Raw genomic sequence first — 23,399 nt, forward strand, 5'->3', positions numbered from 1 at the left:
GCAATGAAAAATGTTTTACACATTTCTGATAATACCCCAGGTACCACAAAAAAGGGTATTATGTTTGGTGAGAAAAAACTACCTGTAGTTTTTCCTGCATCTGAGAAATTGATATGAGGTGTGTGAGGAAGCGTGGACTTCCCCCGATAAGAAATTGATAATTTCTAAGCAGCGTACCCTTTTTCGCCAGAGGATAGGTCACGTTGGGTAATACCCCCTAGGGTAGATAAAGCGGTTACACGCTTATTAGAAAAGGTGGCACTACCGTCTTCGGATACGGCCGCCCTGAAGGACCTGCTGATAAAAAGCAGGAAACTACCCTTAAAGCTATATACACACACACGGGCATTATATTGAGACCTGCTATTGCCTCGGCATGGATGTGCAGTGCGGCAGCTGCGTGGTCAGATTCCCTATCGACTAATATTTATACTATAGATAGGGACAATATTTTGCTGAAAATAGAGCATATAAAAGACGCTGTCTTATACATGCGTGATGCACAGAGTGATATTTGCCGACTGGCATCACAAATAAGCGCTATGTCCATTGCCGCCATGCGGGGGTTATGGACGGGGCAATGGTCGGGCGATGCCGATGCAAAACGGCACATTTTCCACAGCTACGGCTGGGAAATCAAAACTTTTGCCACAAGCTACCCCACAGAAAAAGAAAGCACTGTATTATCAGGTACAGTCCCTCCGGCCCCAGAAAAGTAGAGGGCTAGAGGCTCATCTTTTCTGCCAAGAGGAAAAGGTAGGGGAAAACAGCTGCAGCACACAGCTAGTTCCCAGGAGCAGAAGTCCTCCCCTGCGTCCGGTAAGTCCACAGCATGACGCTGGGGCTGCTCAGGCGGACCGGGGTACGGTGGGGGCCCGTCTCAGAAATTTCAGCGCACAGTGGGCTCTCTCACAGGTGGATCCCTGGGTTCTTCAAACAGTATCTCAGGGGTACAGGCTGGAATTCGAGACGTCTCCCCCCCGCCGTTTCCTAAAATCTGCCTTACCGGCAACTCCCTATGCCAGGGAGGCAGTGTTGGTGGCTATCCAAAAAACTGTATTCACTGCAAGTGATTATCAAGGTACCCCTCCTTCAACAGGAAAAGGGTTACTATTCCACAATGTTTGTGGTACCGAAATCGGCCGGTTCGGTGAGACCCATCTTAAATTTACAATCCTTGAACACATATAACAAAAGATTCAAGTTCAAGATGGAATCGCTCAGGGCGATTATTGCGAACCTGGACGAGGGGGATTACAGGGTCTCTCGGGACATCAAGGATGCTTACCTGCATGTCCCCATTTACCCTCCTCACCAGGAGTACCTCAGAGTTGTGGTACAGGACTGTCACTATCCGTTCCAGACGCTGCCGTTGGTTTATCCACGGCACCGAGGGTCTTTACCAGGGTAATGACCGAAATGATGATACTCCTTCGCAAGAAGGGAGTTTTAATTATCCCATACTTGGACGATCTCCTGATAAAGGCAAGGTCCAAGGAACAGTTGGTAGTGGGGGTAGCACTTTCTCGGGAAGTGCTACAACAGCACGGCTGGATTCTCAATATTCCAAAGTCACAGCTGGTCCCGACGACACGTCTTCTGTTCCTGGGAATGATTCTGGACACAGACCAGAAAAGAGTGTTTCTTCCAGTGGAAAAAGCCGAGGAATTATCATCTCTAGTCAGAGACATCCTAAAACCGGGACAGGTGTCGATACATCAATGCACACGAGTCCTGGGAAAAATGGTAGCGTCATACGAAGCAATTCCATTCTGAAGGTTCCACGCAAGGACTTTCCAGTGGGACCTGTTGGACAAATGGTCCGGGTCCCATCTCCAGATGCAACAGCGGATAACCCTGTCAGCAAGAACAAGGGTGTCGCTGCTGTGGTGGCTGCAGAGGGCTCATCTACTAGAGGGCCGCAGATTCGGAATTCAGGACTGGGTCCTGGTGACCACGGATGCCAGCCTTCGGGGCTGGGGTGCAGTCACACAGGGAAGAAATTTCCAAGGACTGTGGTCAAATCAGGAAATTTCGCTTCACATAAATATTCTGGAGCTAAGGGCCATTTACAATGCCCTAAGCCAAGCCAGGCCCCTGCTTCAGAACCGGCCGGTACTGATCCAATCAGACAACATCACGGCGGTCGCCCATGTAAACAGACAGAGCGGCACAAGAAGCAGGAGGGCAATGGCAGAAGCCACAAGGATTCTCCGATGGGCAGAGAATCATGTGTTAGCACTGACAGCAGTGTTCATTCCGGGAGTGGTCAACTGGGAAGCAGACTTCCTCAGCAGACACGACCTCCACCCGGGAGAATGGAGACTTCCTCCAGAAGTCTTCCAAATGCTGGTAAACCGTTGGGAAAGACCACAGGTGGATGATGGCGTCCCGCCTCAAAGCTAATACGATATTGCGCCAGGTCAAGGGACCCTCAGGCGATCGCTGTGGACGCTATAGTGACACCGTGGGTGTACCAGTCGGTTTATGTGTTTCCTCCTCTGCCTCTCATACCCAAGGTACTGAGAATAATAAAAAGGCGAGGAGTGAAAACTATACTCGTGGTTCCGGATTGGCCAAGAAGAGCTTGGTACCCGGAACTTCAAGAGATACTTGCAGAGGACCCTTGGCCTCTGCCGCTCAGACAAGACCTGCTGCAGCAGGGACCCTGTCTGTTCCAAGACTTACCGCGGCTACGTTTGACGGCATGGCGGTTTGAACACCGGATCCTAAAGGAAAAGGGCATTCCGGAGGAAGTCATCCCTACCCTGATCAAAGCCAGGAAGGATGTCACCGCAAAACATTATCACCGCATTTGGCGGAAGTATGTTGCTTGGTGTGAGGCCAAGAAGGGCCCAACGGAGGAATTTCACCTGGGTCGATTCCTGCATTTCCTGCAAGCAGGGGTGTCGTTGGGCCTCAAATTGGGGTCCATTAAGGTCCAGATCTCGGCCCTGTCGATTTTCTTCCAGAAAGAACTGGCTTCACTGCCTGAAGTTCAGACTTTTGTCAAGGGAGTTCTGCATATTCAGCCTCCTTTTGTGCCCCAGTGGCACCTTGGGATCTCAATGCGGTTCTGGAGTTCCTGGAATCACATTGGTTTGAGCCACTTAAGACGGTGGATTTGAAATATCTCACGTGGAAAGTGGTTATGCTGTTGTCTCTGGCTTCGGCCAGACGTGTGTCAGAATTGGCGGCTTTGTCCTGTACAAGCCCTTATCTGATTTTCCATATGGATAGGGCAGAGTTGAGGACTCGTCCCCAGTTTCTCCCGAAGGTGGTATCAGCTTTTCACTTGAACCAACCTATTGTGGTGCCTGCGGCTACTAGGGATTTGGAGGATTCCAAGTTACTGGACGTAGTCAGGGCCCTGAAACTTTGTTTCTAGGACGGCTGGAGTCAGGAAAACTGACTCGCTGTTTATTCTCTATGCACCCAACAAGCTAGGTGCTCCTGCTTCTAAGCAGACTGTCGCGCGCTGGATTTGTAGCACTATTCAGCTGGCGCATTCTGCGGTGGGAATACCGCAGCCTAAATCTGTTAAGGCCCATTCCACGAGGAAGGTGGGCTCATCTTGGGCAGCTGCCCGAGGGGTCTCGGCTTTACAACTTTGCCGAGTTGCTACTTGGTCATGGGCAAACACGTTTGCTAAATTTTATAAATTTGATACCCTGACTGAGGAGGACCTGGAGTTCTCTCACTCGGTGCTGCAGAGTCATCCGCACTCTCCCGCCCGTTTGGGAGCTTTGGTATAATCCCCATGGTCCTTACGGAGTTCCCAGCATCCACTAGGACGTCAGAGAAAATAAGAATTTACTCACCGGTAATTCTATTTCTCGTAGTCCGTAGTGGATGCTGGGCGCCCATCCCAAGTGCGGGGTGTCTGCAATACTTGTAAATAGTTATTGTTACACAAATCGGGTTGTTGTGCGAGCCATCTATTCAGAGGCTCCACTGTTATCATACTGTTAACCGGGGTTCCTATCACGAGTTATACGGTGTGATTGGTGTGGCTGGTATGAGTCTTACCCGGGATTCAAAATCCTTCCTTATTGTGTCAGCTCTTCCGGGCACAGTGTCCTAACTGAGGCTTGGAGGAGGGTCATAGGGGGAGGAGCCAGTGCACACCAGATAGTCCTAAATCTTTCTTTAGATGTGCCCAGTCTCCTGCGGAGCCCGTCTATTCCCCATGGTCCTTACGGAGTTCCCAGCATCCACTACGGACTACGAGAAATAGAATTACCGGTGAGTAAATTCTTATTTTTTTGTCACTTCCTTTTTAAAATATCGGGGGGGGGGGGGGGCGCGCTAGTGCACAAAAGTGTCCAGTTATAGCTCTGCCGCTTTCCTGCGCGTGAAGTCCCCCAGAGGGTGCATTTAATAGGAGTGTTTCCTTGCAGCCTCTGGAGCTGCAAGGTAAAATATGCGTTAAGTGCTCTCTCTGGGGCTTAATGCACAGGGAAGCTTCTTGGCTCCAGGAAATTAACCGGAGCTTATGGGTCATCGTGCATTAGCTGCATGTGGAGACTTGCCAATAACTGAATAGCGTTGGGTGCTGAACCTGGAGCTGCAACTGTACAGTAAGACCTGTGACTAATTGAAGCTGCCCCTAAGGGCGCTATTTGGGAGGTGATAATTGGGAAACACGTTCCCTAGGTGTCACTAGCGATCAAATATTTGTGTATTACTAAATGTAAGGTAGGTCCCACAGAGGTACCATGACCCTCCTTTTTCTGATTCTTTATAACTGTCTGATTGTTAAAGCTGGAAATCCTGTGGTAGGCTTCCCCCATACCTCCCCGTGGTTGTAGATGAACTTTAATAAAGATAGTGCTCTTCATGGAAGATTGATTACAATGGTTTTACAGTTTGCTTGGAAGAAGGGTCACGGTTTTGTATAATTTTATTTTTATTTTTCTTCTCTTCTGTAATGTATTTTTCCTTCTATCCACAGAAGTCTAGCTCCTCCACCACTACAAATGAAAAGATCACAAAACTGTATGAATTAGGGTGTGAACCAGAGAGAAAGATGTGGGTAGACCGTTACCTGTCATTCACAGAAGAGAAAGCAATGGGTATGACCAACCTACCAGCAGTGGGCAGAAAACCCCTAGACTTGTATCGTCTTTACATGTCTGTCAAGGATATTGGAGGACTTACCCAGGTCAGCCCTTCTGTCATTCTCTGACTATGCTTTGTTTTTAAGTTTCTATTGAAGAACCCCTCTAGTAACTGCTACTTTCCCTACAGGTTAATAAGAACAAGAAATGGAGAGAGCTTGCAACAAACTTAAATGTGGGTACATCAAGCAGCGTAGCTAGCTCACTAAAGAAGCAGTATATACAGTGTCTGTATGCATTTGAGTGCAAAATTGAAAGGGGAGAAGATCCACCACCAGATATCTTTGCCTCTGCTGAAGCAAAGAAACAGGCAAAGATTCAGCCACCATCACCGGGTAAGTACACCTTTTAATATGTTCTATGTATGTGCTGTGTAAAGTTTACTGTAACATTTATTCCAAAAGTGGTGGTGTTATCTGTAGCTGGTTCAGTTTCCATGCAGGGACCACAGACTCCACAGTCCACAATCGGCTTCATGTCAGAAGGAGGGGATCTGAAGCCCCCTATCCCAGCATCCACCCCACACAGCCAAATGCCTGGCATGAGGTAAGATTAATCTTTGCTACAGCTATCATTTTGTGGTCAGAACTATGATCCCACTGGATTGTTTGATATTTATCTCCATGCTCTTTAATCTTTTTTCCTGTATCCTGGTATGTTTTTAATTTCTTGAATTGTCTTTTGATAAAGGAATAACTCTGTGGGTCTCCAGAATGCATATGATGGCTCAGATTCTTCTTATCAGAAACGAAACTCCATGCCCCCTAATCCTGGGTACCAGGCAGATATTATGGGTAGGATGCCCTATGAGACAAGCAAGGACCCTTATGGAGACATGAGAAAAGGTGGGTAGTGTGTTTTGTTACTGTGTGGGTATTAAGTGAAGACCTAATGGCATTGTCAAAAATCAGACACTTTGAAGTCAGTGTTTGGGGGTGGGAATGAGGAGTTGTCAGGTAAACGCAGGCGTGTCATGGCCATTCAAACGCTGATTTTTGGCCCTGCTTAAATTAGCAGTTGCGATCTTACTTGCTACTGGAGAGCTCTCGGCAATCTGGGAGAGCACCTCAGTCTGCGCGTCTTCAGAGGCAGTCAAGACTCTCCAACACGACTCAATTTGCGCAGAGTGTACTGATGTATCATCAGTTTTACTCTGTCGGCCAGAAGTGATGCAATAGCAGTGGGTGTCCCTATGCTTAGGTTAGCTTTTGCCCATATTGGCATATAATTGCAAATGGCAAAAAATAGCAGCAGCAAGAACAGCCTGAATGAGCCTCTTGGTCTCCTGCTCAGCTAAATTTCGCTTTGCACTTGCTTGAAGGAACACTTAGCATATTTAGGTTGATAAAGCTTAAAAAGGCAACAATATCATTGTTCATTGAATATATGGGACAATTACCTATGTTTTAAATTATATATTTAAAAAAGGAATGAGAGATTTTCTGGTTTCTGACTAATTCCGTTATTTTACCAATAACCGCCCCCTCACCCTAGTGTGTAGACCTAACGCCAGTACTTACCATCTGGATTCTGCTGTCAGCATTCTGATTGTCTGGATCCTGATCACATCCCTTACAATGGGAGGGATCCAATCAGTGATGGCCGGGAGGTGCCCGCGTTGCAACAGTTTTTCTTTGGCACCTCACAACCACCACCATCAAAGGAGAATCAGCACTATTGTCTTAACACAATCAACCGCACGTTTAATTAAATACCTCCCTAAAAATGGTAGCAGATTCCATCTACATATATTGGCTTGGCAAAAGGCCTGTATTGGGTGTACTTTCATTTACTCCTTGATACTAGTTATAGCCTAGTTCTCCTTTTGATAGCTCTGTGATTTTGGAAGCTAATTTGTGGTTCCCTGAATCTGCACCATCTCCGTGACATAACACATCACATAAGGATCAACATTATGTAACATCATGTAAATTATATGTTCTGAGCATTACCAGCAGAAGAGGTTATGGTATAATAGGTCTATAGTCATAAGGTCTACCAAATGGTTGACATGCACAAGGGCGGCATGGTCAAAAGGTTGACACAAAGTGTCAGAAGATGAAAAATTTTCCCTTCCAGCGCATGTAACACCAGTTAGTGTACTACGTCACCTCCCTTGCTTCGGGCAAGGTTACTTATCCCAATCGTAGTCCACGTAGATGGTAAAGTATTAAAAAGTTGTAGAAAAAAAAACCTCATGTCGACCATTTGGTGTCGACCTTTTAACTGTCCACCTATCATCCAGATACCACAGCAGAGAACACGGGTGACTGTGTGAATGGCTCTGACCCGGGTCCAAGGTACAGTGTGAAAGGGGTGTGACACATGTTGAAACTCAGTTCAGCATCCGGCTCGGCAGTATGAAAGCGATATTAATGTGGTTTCTCTAACGTCCTAGTGGATGCTGGGGACTCCGTCAGGACCATGGGGAATAGCGGCTCCGCAGGAGACAGGGCACAAAAGCAAGCTTTTAGGATCACATGGTGTGTACTGGCTCCTCCCCCTATGACCCTCCTCCAAGCCTCAGTTAGGTTTTTGTGCCCGTCCGAGCAGGGTGCAATCTAGGTGGCTCTCCTAAAGAGCTGCTTAGAAAAAGTTTTTAGGTTTATTATTTTCAGTGAGTCCTGCTGGCAACAGGCTCACTGCATCGAGGGACTTAGGGGAGAGATTTTCAACTCACCTGCGTGCAGGATGGATTGGAGTCTTAGGCTACTGGACATAGCTTCAGAGGGAGTCGGAACACAGGTCACCCTGGGGTTCGTCCCGGAGCCGCGCCGCCGATCCCCCTTACAGATGCTGAAGATCGAGGGTCCGGAAACAGGCGGCAGAAGGCTCTTCAGCCTTCATGAAGGTAGCGCACAGCACTGCAGCTGTGCGCCATTGTTGCTACACACTTCACACTGAACGGTCACGGAGGGTGCAGGGCGCTGCTGGGGGCGCCCTGGGCAGCAATATTTAATACCTTTGATGGCAAAGAATACATCACATATAGCCATTGAGGCTATATGTATGTATTTAACCCAGGCCAGATATCTCAAAACCCGGGAGAAAAGCCCGCCGAAAAGGGGGCGGGGCTTATTCTCCTCAGCACACAGCGCCATTTTCCTGCTCAGCTCCGCTGTGAGGAAGGCTCCCAGGACTCTCCCCTGCACTGCACTACAGAAACAGGGTAACAAAGAGAAGGGGGGCATATTTTGGCGATATTTATATATATATATTTAAAGCGCATATAACAAAAACAACACCTTTTAGAGTTGTTTATATACATTTTATAGCGCTTTTGGTGTGTGCTGGCAAACTCTCCCTCTGTCTCCCCAAAGGGCTAGTGGGGTCCTGTCTTCGATAAGAGCATTCCCTGTGTGTCTGCTGTGTGTCGGTACGTGTGTGTCGACATGTATGAGGACGATGTTGGTGTGGAGGCGGAGCAATTGCCGGTAATGGTGATGTCACCCCCTAGGGAGTCGACACCGGAATTGGATGGCTTTAATTATGGAATTACGTGATAATGTTAGTACATTACAAAAGTCAGTTGACGAAATGAGACGGCCGGAAAACCAGTTAGTACCTGCTCAGGCGTCTCAGACACCGTCAGGGGCTGTAAAACGTCCCTTACCTCAGTCAGTCGACACAGGTACCGACACAGATGAATCTAGTGTCGACGGTGAAGAAACAAACGTATTTTCCAATAGGGCCACACGTTATATGATCACGGCAATGAAGGAGGCTTTGCAGATCTCTGATACTGCAGGTACCTCAAAAAGGGGTATTATGTGGGGGGTGAAAAAACTACCTGTAGCTTTTCCAGAATCAGAGGAATTGAATGACGTGTGTGATGAAGCGTGGGTTAACCCAGATAGAAAACTGCTAGTTTCTAAGAAGTTATTGGCATTATACCCTTTCCCACCAGAGGTTAGGGCGCGCTGGGAAACAGCCCCTAGGGTGGATAAAGCGCTCACACGTTTATCAAAACAAGTGGCGTTGCCGTCTCCAGATACGGCCGCCCTCAAGGATCCAGCAGATAGGAGGCTGGAAACTACCCTGAAGAGTATATACACGCATACTGGTGTTATACTCCGACCAGCAATAGCCTCAGCCTGGATGTGCAGTGCTGGGGTAGTGTGGTTGGATTCCCTGACTGAAAATATTGATACCCTGGATAGGGACAGTATTTTATTGACTCTAGAGCAATTAAAGGATGCGTTTCTTTATATGCGAGATGCTCAGAGGGATGTTTGCACTCTGGCATCGAGAGTAAGTGCGATGTCCATATCTGCCAGAAGAAGTTTATGGACGCGACAGTGGTCAGGTGATGCGGATTCCAAAAGGCATATGGAAGTATTGCCATATAAAGGAGAGGAATTATTTGGGGTTGGTCTATCGGATCTGGTGGCCACGGCAACTGCCGGCAAATCCACTTTTTTACCTCAGACCCCCTCCCAACAGAAAAAGACACCGTCTTTTCAGCCGCAGTCCTTTCGCTCCTATAAAAACAAGCGGGCAAAAGGACAGTCTTATCTGCCACGAGGCAGAGGAAAGGGTAAGAGAGGGCAGCCAGCAGCCCCTGCCCAGGACCAGAAGCCCGCCCCGGGTTCTACAAAGCCATCAGCATGACGCTGGGGCTTTACAAGCGGACTCAGGAGCGGTGGGGGGTCGACTAAAGATTTTCAGCAATCAGTGGGCTCGCTCACAGGTGGACCCGTGGATCCTGCAGATAGTATCTCAGGGTTACATGTTGGAATTCGAAAGATCTCCCCCTCGCCGTTTCCTAAAGTCTGCTTTACCAACGTCTCCCTCAGAAAGGGCGACGGTATTGGAAGCCATTCACAAGCTGTATTCTCAGCAGGTGATAGTCAAGGTACCCCTCCTACAACAGGGAAAGGGGTATTATTCCACACTATTTGTGGTACCGAAGCCGGACGGTTCGGTAAGACCTATTCTAAATCTGAAATCCTTGAACCTGTACATACAGAAATTCAAGTTCAAGATGGAGTCACTAAGAGCAGTGATAGCGAATCTGGAAGAAGGGGACTTCATGGTGTCCCTGGACATAAAAGATGCTTATCTGCATGTCCCAATTTACCCCTCACATCAAGGGTATCTCAGGTTCGTGATACAAGACTGTCATTATCAGTTTCAAACGCTGCCGTTTGGTTTGTCCACGGCACCTCGGGTCTTTACCAAGGTAATGACCGAAATGATGGTTCTTCTACGAAGAAAAGGCGTATTAATTATCCCTTACTTGGACGATCTCCTGATAAGGGCAAAGTCCAGAGAACAGCTGGAAGTCGGTGTAGCACTAACCCAAGTAGTGCTTCAACAACACGGGTGGATTCTGAATCTTCCAAAATCTCAATTGTCCCCGACAACACGTCTGCTGTTCCTGGGAATGATTCTGGACACGGTTCAGAAAAAGGTGTTTCTCCCGGAGGAGAAAGCAAGGGAGTTATCCGAACTTGTCAGGAACCTCCTAAAACCAGGAAATGTGTCAGTACATCAATGCACAAGAGTCCTGGGAAAGATGGTGGCTTCTTACGAAGCAATTCCATTCGGCAGATTCCATGCACGAATATTTCAGTGGGATCTGCTGGACAAATGGTCCGGATCGCATCTGCACATGCATCAGCGGATAACACTGTCACCAAGGACAAGGTTGTCTCTCCTGTGGTGGTTGCAGAGTGCCAATCTGTTAGAGGGCCGCAGGTTCGGCATACAGGACTGGGTCCTGGTGACTACGGATGCCAGCCTACGGGGCTGGGGAGCAGTCACACAGGGAAGAAACTTCCAGGGTGTATGGTCAAACCTGGAGACGTCTCTTCACATAAATATACTAGAGCTAAGAGCGATCTACAATGCTCTAAGCTTGGCGAAACCGCTGCTTCAGGGTCAGCCGGTGTTGATCCAGTCGGACAACATCACGGCAGTCGCCCACGTAAACAGACAAGGCGGCACGAGAAGCAGAAGAGCAATGACAGAAGCTGCAAGGATTCTTCGCTGGGCGGAAAATCATGTCATAGCACTGTCAGCAGTGTTCATCCCGGGAGTGGACAACTGGGAAGCAGACTTCCTCAGCAGACACGACCTTCACCCGGGAGAGTGGGGACTTCATCCGGAAGTTTTCCACATGATTGTGAACCATTGGGAAAAACCAAAGGTGGACATGATGGCGTCTCGCCTCAACAAAAAACTGGACAGATATTGCGCCAGGTCAAGAGACCCTCAGGCAATAGCTGTGGGCGCTCTGGTAACACCGTGGGTGTACCAGTCAGTGTATGTGTTTCCTCCTCTGCCTCTCATACCAAAGGTACTGAGAATTATACGGAAAAGGGGAGTAAGAACAATACTAGTGGCTCCGGATTGGCCAAGAAGAACTTGGTATCCGGAACTTCAAGAGATGCTCACGGAAGATCCGTGGCCTCTACCTCTAAGAAGGGATCTGCTTCAGCAGGGACCTTGTATGTTCCAAGACTTACCGCGACTGCGTTTGACGGCATGGCGGTTGAACGCCGGATTCTAAAAGAAAAGGGCATTCCAGAGGAAGTTATTCCTACCTTGATTAAAGCTAGGAAGGAAGTGACCGCACAACATTATCACCGCATTTGGAGAAAATATGTTGCGTGGTGTGAGGCCAAGAAGGCCCCAACGGAAGAATTTCAATTGGGTCGATTCCTACATTTCCTGCAGGCAGGATTGTCTATGGGCCTCAAATTGGGGTCTATTAAAGTTCAAATTTCGGCCTTATCAATCTTCTTCCAGAAAGAATTGGCTTCAGTGCCTGAAGTACAAACTTTTGTTAAGGGTGTACTACATATACAACCCCCAATTGTGCCTCCAGTGGCACCGTGGGATCTAAACGTAGTTTTGGAATTTCTCAAATCTCATTGGTTTGAGCCTCTCAAATCGGTAGATTTGAAGTATCTTACATGGAAAGTAACCATGCTACTGGCCCTGGCTTCAGCCAGGAGAGTTTCAGAGTTGGCGGCTTTATCGTACAAAAGCCCATATCTGATTTTCCATTCGGACAGGGCAGAACTGCGGACACGTCCTCATTTTCTCCCTAAGGTGGTTTCGGCTTTTCACTTGAACCAGCCTATTGTGGTGCCTGCGGCTACTAGCGACTTGGAGGACTCCAAGTTACTGGACGTTGTCAGAGCATTGAAAATATATATTTCAAGGACAGCTGGAGTCAGAAAATCTGACTCGTTGTTTATCTTGTATGCACCCAACAAGATGGGTGCTCCTGCGTCTAAGCAGACGATTGCTCGTTGGATCTGTAGCACAATTCAACTTGCACATTCTGTGGCAGGCCTGCCACAGCCTAAAACTGTAAAAGCCCACTCCACAAGGAAGGTGGGCTCATCTTGGGCGGCTGCCCGAGGGGTCTCGGCATTACAACTTTGCCGAGCAGCTACGTGGTCAGGGGAGAACACGTTTGTAAAATTTTACAAATTTGATACTCTGGCTAAAGAGGACTTGGAGTTCTCTCATTCGGTGCTGCAGAGTCATCCGCACTCTCCCGCCCGTTTGGGAGCTTTGGTATAATCCCCATGGTCCTGACGGAGTCCCCAGCATCCACTAGGACGTTAGAGAAAATAAGAATTTACTTACCGATAATTCTATTTCTCGTAGTCCGTAGTGGATGCTGGGCGCCCATCCCAAGTGCGGATTGTCTGCATTACTTGTACATAGTTATTGTTACAAAAATCGGGTTATTATTGTTGTGAGCCATCTTTTTTAAGAGGCTACTTCTTTGTTATCATACTGTTAACTGGGTTCAGATCACAAGTTGTACGGTGTGATTGGTGTGGCTGGTATGAGTCTTACCCGGGATTCAAGATCCTTCCTTATTGTGTACGCTCGTCCGGGCACAGTACCTAACTGAGGCTTGGAGGAGGGTCATAGGGGGAGGAGCCAGTACACACCATGTGATCCTAAAAGCTTGCTTTTGTGCCCTGTCTCCTGCGGAGCCGCTATTCCCCATGGTCCTGACGGAGTCCCCAGCATCCACTACGGACTACGAGAAATAGAATTATCGGTAAGTAAATTCTTATTTTTCACAAGACTAAAGATGAGAGGCTGTTATAGGACAAGTTGTCCATAAATGCTAGGTGTGCAGGTACAGAAAGACAAGCAATCCTGATCTACAGCTCGTGAGGAACAATCATCAGTTCTGTGTGATGGATGATAGATGCAGGCAGTAACAACGTCCCACTGTGTACTGTATGTGGTGGCCATCTCAGCACACTAAAAGTAGTTCTGTCACCTCTTAGATCTGGCCAAATATAACAGAGATCTGCCTGCCTGATTGTTGGAGTCGGGCATAATTGACCTATGTACGGCCAGCTTTTATCTCCTTTCTACAGAAAATGAAGTTTTACGAGCACAGAATAAAAGTCTCCCATACTAAACATGATTTCAAATAGTTTCAGTGCTGACTATATCAGAACTGTGACATATATTTACTTTCTGCTGTATACTAGTTTCCGAAGACCTTGCACTCACACCAAGAAGTGCAGAAATGTCTGTACTGTTATCCTTTACCTTATTGAATAACTGTTATATGCAAATTATCTTTACTAATTATTATTATCCTTTATTTATATGGCGCCACAAGGGTTCCGCAGCGCCCAATTACAGAGTACATAAACAAATAATCAAACGGGAAAACAGCAACTTACAGTTGATGACAATATAGGACAAGTACAGGGTAAATAAACATAGTTACATCAGCAGATGACACTGGAATAAGTATCAGGTGGCAGAAGACTGATGGAATTGGTGCAGTTGAAGATTATTAAAGTAAGAAAGGATAAGCACATGAGGGAAGAGGGCCCTGCTCGTGAGAGCTTACATTCTAAAGGTGTTTACTCTCCTAATGAGCAGTGTACCCATCTTTGTGACTCATGTCCCATGAAACATCACTTAGCAAAGCAGTGTTAGCAGACGGGATCCCGGCTGTCATGTTGCCATCTGCAAGTATGCCGGTAGCAGGACAAGCACTAGAAAGCCCCTTGTGGGCGTGGTGGCTCGCTGTGCTCGCCACGGGTTATACTCTTCCTCTGTGGGTGTTGTGGACACCCACATAGGGAGAATAGCTGGTGTCGCCGGTATTCCGGCGGCGGCATTTCACCACCTTTCGGGATTCCGGCGGTGGCATTTCACTGCCTTTCGGGATTCCGGCGGTGGCATTTCACTGCCTTTCGGGATTCCGGCGGTGGTATTTCACTGCCTTTCGGGATTCCGGCGGCGGCATTTCACTGCCTTTCGGGATTCCGGCGGTGGCATTTGACAGCCTTTCGGGATTCCGGCGGCGGCATTTCACCACCTTTCGGGATTCCGGCGGCGGCATTTCACCGCCTTTCGGGATTCCGCCATCTACTTTGTGACTGATGGGATCCCGACTGGCGGTATTGTGATTGCCTCCCCTAGTTGCATTGGTTCCAAAGTTCTGCATAGGCAGACATGGAGAACTGACTTCTACAGATCGAGATGCGTTTATAAGGAACTTTGAGGGTCCCACACAGATCAGGGTTAGCTGTAGAACAACTGTAGGTGCTGGAGATGCACTGTAGTGGGGCCTCTGGGGAACACCAACACACAAACTGGAACCTGCCAGTGACCTCAGAAGATTGCGGACAGTCACTAAGCTGGTTTGTTCGGTTATTGTTCCTGTTTGGCTGGTCTTACGGAGCTAAAAGCTCTATTGAGAAGATGTCATCAATCTCGCAAGACCTGCACTGTAGATACAAAGGTTGGGACAGTCATCGTGAAGGAGTCACCTGCTTCATAGGTTTCAAAAGTATTTGCACTTAAAATTGTTTTTAATTGCATATCATAGTCAAGTTAATGACAGAGGAAATACATTCAGATATGTAATAGAATGATAATTGGTATATGTATATAGAATACCACATATTCAAAATCATACCTGACTATGCTTACATTTAAAAACAAGTGATATTTAAAATATTGTATATTATGAATAAGAGTGACACTATTATAAAGGCGAGTTGTAATAGTTAAACTAAACATTCATTATTTATCAGGAACTCTTCTACATATAAATTTAAAAACATAAATCTGAACATAATTCATATAGAATATCTGTATAATTTAGCTATATTATCGTTTAGTTTCATAGTAGTAATTAAGTAAATTCAAAGTAAAAATTTTATAGTCATGTTAGAAATAGGAAAGTAGGAATCATTTCCATTGGGTGTAAGCTTTAGACACTTAAATTGACTAAACCTATAGTCTGATCGCTAAAGCATTAATTGCTATTAAGCACGTTCTCTGGAATACATAGGCATCCCGTCCGCCAGAATGCCGGTAGCGGGGAGAGCGCTATGAGTCCCCTAGCGGGCTCACTGCGCTCCCTGCAGGATCTATTTCCACTCTGTTGTGGACACCCATGAGTGGGGAAAGCCCCTGTGAACCAGTATTCAAGTTGTCAGAATTCCGGTGTCTGGATCCTGACCAACGTGATCCCAACAGCCGGCAAATTGATTTGCCTCCCCATTCTCTATAGTACATATGTTTTGGTTTCACGTTTGGTGAGCTTTATGAAAAAAGAGCAATGAGAAGAAAATTACAGAATCGTCACAAGTCATTTCGTCTTCCTCCCACACAAGTTAATTTCTTGCTTGCAAAAGTGGTAAGCCCAGCTATTAATATATATTCCCCAAAATAAAATGAGAACTTAAAAGTTCCATTCTGATACTGAAAATCAGACTGAAAATCTTACAATCCTAGGATATTTAGTATCTTAGTTATGGGAAGTTGGTACCAGATAAACAAAAGTCCATCCAGCCAGTTTGCATGAGATCTTGTCCTCCAGCCATAGGTGTTGGAACAGGGGCGCTCAAGCAGGCAGCTCGACTCCCCAAACCATGTGAGAGGCAACAGGCAATGTTCTGAGTCAGAGGGCACAGTGCAACCACTATCTAGGGTTACCACGGGCAGTGCCAGGAAGAAGACTTTCCCTTTTCCGACTGCTCCACTTACTACCTCCCCACAGCTATACTCTGCCTTTCTCCAGGGCTCTTTGCCCCCCTGTACCCAACACCAGCCCCTACAATGTGTGGCTAGTTACTTTGAGCTGTCCCTTCCTCTGGGGCCAGTCCTGCATCCTTCTCACCTGGCACTTCATATGTTCCTCCTCTCATAGATGGATGGATGGATATGTATACGTATACAGTATGTATGTGTGTGTATATAAGGGTGAAAGGTCATTGTCTGGACGCAGGGGCACCATAACTGTTTCCAGGTTGGGAGGGGGAAAGAACTATAATTACAATTTGGTGCCCCTAATTCGCAGACCATTGCCCTCTCAGAGGCAGCTGTAATTACCAGCCACACCAAGTACCGGATGACAGAGATGGATATAGATTAGATTATATAAATATATATATTTTACATTATCATGTACTATAACATACTACAGTACATATAAGGCAAACATTTTTCACTTGCATAAACTTTCACTTCAGATGTTTCTTGTGGCTTCTTGTAGTAGGCTGTATTACATTCACCATTCAAAAGCATACAAATTTGTTCTGTATTACATAAATCACAGTGTGTTTTGGTAATTGCATGTGAAAAATATAATCTTATAAGGGCACAGTATATGCAAAAATTACCATGTAAATGCCACAGAAATAAGTTTTTGTGAATGAGGAGTCATTGTCCCAAATGGTCAGTTCACTAGAGATATTTCACATATAATAGCTCCATCTGTGTAACCTAAGTCTATGGGGTTCTGTATTTAGGAGAATGTTCCATAAAACTTAAAAATGATTCATAAAAACATACCATAGGTTATATAATGAAGCAGAAGTGTAGTTTCCAAGTACAATTATGCAGAAGGTGCCGAGATGTGAAGAAGCAATTAATGCCAGTATACAGTATATTATGTGCTAGGGAGTAAGAAGCCATGGGCAAGTCTATTTGGTACAATTGGATGTTTGTAGTTTGAGTAGACAATATCAGACTATGGTAAGCGCAGATACTGAGCCGTACAGCAGGACAAGCGGAGACTTGTATTCAAAATATATCTAGGGGGTGACGTCTGAAATATCGATCTCCGTTTCTTGTCTCTAATTCATCGCTGCCCACACATCCTCCAAGCCAGTGATTTTCAACCTTTTTTTTTTACTCGCGGCACACCGAACAATATTTTAAGATTGCCAAGGCACACAATCAGTTCCCCACAGAAAAAAAACAAAAAATACACATTGGCCCTTACAGTAAATAAAGAATCCACACATACATTGGCCTACACAGGAAAAACAATCACATTGCTCCCCACATAAATCATGTTGCTCACACATAAATCAATCACATTTCTCCCCACATAAACCCTATTGCTCCCCACATGAATTATTCACATTGTTCCCCCCATAAATCCATAAATCCTTTTGCTCCCCACAGGAGAAATAACATAACAAATATTAGCCCCTTCCTGTCAGCTGTCCTCCCTGTCTCTCAGTGGCGGAGGTTGTTCATAGTAGAGTGCTGCGAATACTGAGCAGCGGGTGGTCAGGCAGGTGTGGATGTGTGTGGGCAAGGAAAGCTGTGGATGCAAGCGGGAACTGGAAGATATGTATACAGGCGGGTGGGCTGGGTGGTGAGACGCGGCGGCCGTGACCTATATCACACTGCCGCGTCATCAAGGCATTGGTCACAGCCGGAGCATGACTGATCCTCTAAGAAGATCCCGGGCCAACAGGTCATTATGAAGGCACAGGAAGCTGATCTGGCTCCGCAGCACACCTTGCAACTGGTCGCAGCACACTGGTTGAAAAAGCCTGCTCTAAGCACTTGAATTCTACCCTAAGAAAGAGCACAACATTGATGTCGAGGGTGTTGTCCACCGCGACGTTCCGTTTTCATAGGTATAGGAACACAGTGCACAGGAGTCGTGGTTTGTGGAAACGTAGGACTTTTCTAATTGTTTGCCCATGAACTGCAGCCCGCACCTCTGCCCGTCCTGCAGCCTTCACCAATTTCGCCAAGCACTCTATCTGCCTTGCTACTTTCAATTCAGCTTGAAGGTAGACAGTTTATCTGTTGCACACGCATCTCCAGTGCACAGTGTGCCCGCCGACGACCTTCCACTGTCAGTAACCTGCGCCGAGCCTCCACTAGCTTCGGCCATGGAGGCCTAGGGGTCACTGGAAGTTGCTCTTCCTGAATGGGGGTTCTTTGGGAGGAAGAGGAGATTTAAGAGAAGAATGTGTAGGAAAGTGTGGAGAATATTTGCTAAGGATGGGTTGGTAAGCACTAGCTTTTAGAGGACAGTTTGAAGGGCTGATGAATGATGAACTGAGTGAATCACGAAAGGTTTTATGAACAGACATTTGAACAATGGATGATTTCTCAAAGCCATGTTTCGGGTAGGCAATTCTGAGGGAATTATTTTAGAGCCTGAACAAATCGTCAAATTAGAAGTCTGCTGAGGGTTTAAAGCAGGTTTAACTGGTGATGTCTTTGGTGAAGGAGAATCCAAGGTGATAACATTATAAGAAGAGGAAGACTGGGTAAGGTAAATGTCACTGTGGAGAAGCAAGTATACCATCAAAAGTGAATGTGGAGAGGACTTATGGTTGGAGTAATAGTATTTAGTCTTTAAGGTGAGCTGGAGGGACTTACTGATGCTGTTTTCACAAGCTTTTTCTTGCCTTATAGAGGATTTAGGGGAATTAGATGTGCATGGGTAAGCTGCCGACTTTAATGGAATATCATGGGTTGCAGAAGGTGACCTTTTTGGAGAAGGTGCAGAGGAAAGTCACCTAACAAAAAGGTTGTATGTTTTAGATGACTTTCAGAAGGAAGAAACATGAAGACACAGCTCTGGCTTCTTTAACCTAAGGCTCTGCAGTAGACCTAGGATGATTGAAGACTATCTGTAGACTCCACAAGGCACTACCCTGCACTACAACCATAATGGTGAGAAGAATGAGAAAAAGCAAGAGTGATCAAAATACCCAAAAACCGACTTTTAGCATAAACCCTCCAGGTCGGTGCAGGGACTCCCAGTGATGTAATCTCCAGCCTTGCTGTATAGTCTCCTGCCAGCTGGAGCACTCAGAGTGTGCTGGAGGATTACTGCTAAGATGCTGTTCGCCCAGCTCACGTCCGTATGTGTGGATGGTTATACTGTGGACTCCAGGACCTCGGAGGACAAATCCCTGAGGGAAGACTCGCTGCCGACAATAATTCCTTCTCTGCACACGCAGCCAGCGGCCGCTCGGTGTAACTGATACGCTCTTCTTGTAAATGTGCATAGTAATAGGGACACGGATCATCCCATCCCCACCTACTCAGTCTTCCGTCACATCTGCTGCAGATCTGTTGCTGACAAAGTGACGCCACCACATGCAGAAATTGGGGGCGGTGGTGGGGGGGGGGGGGCGGCAGTGATCACTAGAGCCTGAAGTGAAGCAATAAGCACTTTTTCAGAAAGCGATGTACAATCTGTATGCACTCCTGCAGTGGGCGGCCATTCTCGTGAAGACTTAGAGGTATATTTACTAAGGTGTGAGGCTTTTTCTAGAAGTTGAGATGTTGCCCATAGCAATAAGATTCCACTTAATATTTATCTAGCTGCTTCTAGAAGATAATAGCTAGAATGTGGTTGCTATGGGCAACAGCTCCACTTATAAAAAAAAAATAAAAAAAAATTCACACACCTTAGTAAATATACCCCCTGGTTTATTTCAACACTGCTTGGCTGATCCCGGGAGAAAATATTCCCTTAAATTCAGCTTTTCCTCCCACAAAGTGCAGAGCAGCCAGTGCCGTATCACTAGTGCTGTAATGCTGTGTCCTAATTAAGCAGATAACGTGATACTGTAATTAACCTTAGTAGTGGACTTTACTCCCATTCACCTGTGTGTCAGGATCGCTACTTTGGTCACTGCAGTGATGCTGTAGACCAGGGGTGGCCAACCAGTCAGAGACAAAGAGCCAAAAAATCTTGTTAGGTACATCAAAGAGCCGACATCAAGCCGAAGGCGCGTGTGCAAAAATGGGGTGTGGCCTTGTGCCTGCTAGGCCACAACCCTGGTATAAAATACAATGAAAATGCCAGATCCACATAAAATGCATTGAAAAACCCATATTCACATAATACACTTCAGCTCCTCCATGCGTCACTCCAGCTAGCCCATGTGTCACTGTGTCATTACAGCCAGCACCCTCTTGTGTCACTCCAGTCAGCTCCCCCATTGTGTCTCTCCTGCCAGCACCCTCCTTTATCACTCCAGTCAGCTCCCCATCATGCCTCTCCTGCCAGGATCTTTCTGTGTCCCTCCCGCCAGCTCCCCCTTGTGTCACTCCAGCGCACCCTCATATGTCACTACAGCTCTGTATCTGGCTCCCTCCGTTTTCAGTCGCCGTAGTGCTGCTGTGTGTCTGGCTGGAGTGCACCAGTTTCCAGGATCTGTTGTGGTCACGTGTCGGGAGCCACATTTGAATAAAGAAAGAGCCGCGCGTTGGCCACGGCTGCTGTAGACAATGTCACAAGTCAGTGCTGCGGATAACTATCTATTTCGAAAATCTGCACCCTGGACTGCCTTTGCCACCTATGGCAGGAGGGGGGCTGGGGGTGATGCAGGCAGGGGTCTGCCCGCAACGCTCACCTGGCGCACATGTAGGGGCAGTGCTAGGCAGAAATGGAAACTGGCGGCTGTGAGAAATCGGAAAAACACCAGAAGCGTCAAAGAGTGTACAAGCGTCAAAATGTGGAAGACTGCGGGCAGGAGTAGTTACACGTCGGGCGGGCAGGAAAAGTGGCTAGGAGAACACAGAGGGAGAAGGTGATGAGTAAGAGAGGTTTGCATTGTGTACTGTAGATGACCCCTAGTAAGTTTAGGTTAGAGACAGGTTGGGGTGTAGGGGATGCATGGCAGTGCTAGATATGAACTATTTGTACATCAGGTAGACACAAGTTGGTAACCCATAACAAGACTGGGAGAGGCCGGGATGTATTGGGTACATAGTAAGTGTGAAACAGATGCAGATTTAGGGCCTGCGTGGGTTAATAAGATGTAAAGTGTGCATGCCTAAAGGATTCAACAGGAGTGGAAATCATTACTTATAGGGGGAGGAGTATATAAAGAATTTGATATTATGCGAGACCCTGCAATGATGACTGTATTTATCTGCCCTTCTCTTAGGACTTGTTCATGAAGCAATGCCACGACCCCATTCTGTGGCTGTTCCCCGTGGCCGGGTATCCTCCCCAACCCGTCTCCCCCCTCCACATCATAGCTACCCACCACAGACTTCAAGCCTTCCAAGTTCAAGGTGGAGGAGCCCTCCAGAAGATATTACCTTTATTTCAGGGTCTGCTGAGACCCCACCAGAGGAGCGCCCGTGCTGTCCTCCCCTCTCTCGTGCATGGGCCACTTACAAAGCTGTGCTGTGCTATGTGGTGTCCTGCAGCCGCTGTCCGCAGAAGGATCCCGAGGTGTACCTCCCCTGTTCTGTAGAAGGCTCAGACTGTCCACCCATGAATGGCCATCCTGCCAGTAGTCCCGGTGCCCCCCGTGTGGGTGAGCGAAGAAAAAAAACAGGCCTGGGTAACAGTTTTAGTTACCCAGACCTTAAACTTATGGGAGTACCTGTGTACAATAAACAAGCTGCTGCCACAGATCTAGAAATTGTAAAAGAGCCCCCTGCTCCCAATCCACCTCCAGCACCCCGCAGTTCTGCCGGGGATTACTACTCATTACGGGAGTCTGATCCTGAGTTGTCACGGTTGAGCGGCTCCATGTCCAGCGCAGAAATTGATGTACTCATCTGGCACAAGTTAACAGAATTATTTAGTCTCCATCAGATTGACGAACTGGCAAGATGCACTTCAGAAACTGTGTTCCTAGAGAAGACTAGCAAAATAACAGAATTAATCAGCAGCCTGACACAGGACTACCAACTGGAAGAGCAAGATGCAGAGTGTCGTCTAGTTCGGGGCATCATCCGCATTAGCACACGTAAGGTCAGAACACGCGGATTCTCCGGCCGTAATGGAGAGAAGGGAGGTGGAAGTCAACAGCATAACAGCCGGAATGGTGGCAAGGCTCCAGACAGTGGCAATGAGAGCATGCAGGAATCTGGACTCACCAGCCAGGATGGTGCGGATCTTTGTGGGCACATGGGTGGGATGCATCTTTTTACATGTAAAGAATGGAAAGAAATGATCTGTTTTGTATCCCTTTCTTTCTCTCTCTTCCTTTTTTTTAATATCCTGGCCGAGTTATCTGCATCTACGTACTACTCTTTCCATTTCTTTTCCCAGATCTGGATGTGAAGATTTCACAAGAGACGACATCCGATCTTATAGCGCGAAACATGAGGAGATACAGTGCACCAGGTATATAAGTAGTGTATGCGTGTACAATCTGATTACATGTCAATGAGCAGATTCATCCTTGTTTTATCTCCTGCTTGTAAAGAGTTTTAAAAATTATCTGTTCTACATTAGTGATGAAACATGTCAGCCAGAAGCTGACTTTGATAAGAGTTTTGGGGAACTGGAGAAAAATGAAATACCTGTAATCAGACCACACACACACACACTGTGAGTAATTTCAGATGACATAAAGCAGGGGAATTCAACATGTAGCACATTATCTGTTATGGAACTGCACATTCCAGCATGCCATGCCAGTTTTGGAATTAGGGCATGCTGGAATTTGTGGTTCCATAGCAGCTGGAGGTCCACATGTTGAATACCCGGACATTAAAATTTTCAGTATCCTTACCATATTTTTGTGAATGCTGTGCTTTCCCAGCCAGAGATGAGTAGTGACACACTACTCAGTGGGGGAAGTAAGTTTGCCAATTGCACATAATGTTACATCTGAAGAGCTGTTGTGTAAAAGGTAAATTGTAGAGATGAGTAAAATAGCTGCAGACTGTTTATGAATAGTTTTGCAGCAGCTATGGTGTTCTGATAATACAAGTTAGGCTTTGCTTTGCCATTCCTCCAAAATACTATTTATACATTTGTATATTGAGATTTCTCTAACATCCATAAGGGATACTGAGGACACTTAGTACGATGGGGTATAGATGGGGTCCAAAGGAGCTGGTGCACTTTAAAACTTCAAACAGGGTGTGCTGGCTCCTCCCCTCTATGCCCTCCTCCACAGCTCAGTTTAGAAAAATGTGCCCTCAGGAGAGAATGCACACTCTAGCGCTCCAGAGAGTTTTACTTCCGTTTATTTTAAACGTTTGTTATTTTCAGGTAGGCTGAGCCTACCTGCACCGAGGGACGCT

At 46.7% G+C, this 23,399-nt stretch overlaps 1 protein-coding gene across 5 annotated transcripts in view; it reads left to right on the plus strand.

Moving 5' to 3' along the window:
• Positions 1 to 23,399, plus strand: part of KDF1 (keratinocyte differentiation factor 1) — a 161,922-nt gene that overhangs the window by 101,492 nt on the left and 37,031 nt on the right. For 4 of the 5 annotated variants that reach the window (XM_063954641.1, XM_063954644.1, XM_063954643.1 and 1 more), the window contains 6 exons: positions 4,955 to 5,164; positions 5,251 to 5,455; positions 5,543 to 5,666; positions 5,811 to 5,965; positions 21,296 to 22,252; positions 22,417 to 22,491. In XM_063954641.1, coding sequence (XP_063810711.1) covers positions 4,955 to 5,164; positions 5,251 to 5,455; positions 5,543 to 5,666; positions 5,811 to 5,965; positions 21,296 to 22,252; positions 22,417 to 22,491 — 1,726 coding nt within the window. The remainder of the gene's footprint in view (positions 1 to 4,954; positions 5,165 to 5,250; positions 5,456 to 5,542; positions 5,667 to 5,810; positions 5,966 to 21,295; positions 22,253 to 22,416; positions 22,492 to 23,399) is intronic. The other variant, XM_063954642.1, reaches the window with a different exon arrangement.

This window comes from Pseudophryne corroboree, chromosome 2 (genome assembly GCF_028390025.1).
Source record: "Pseudophryne corroboree isolate aPseCor3 chromosome 2, aPseCor3.hap2, whole genome shotgun sequence".
Classification (NCBI taxonomy): Eukaryota; Metazoa; Chordata; class Amphibia; order Anura; family Myobatrachidae; genus Pseudophryne; species Pseudophryne corroboree.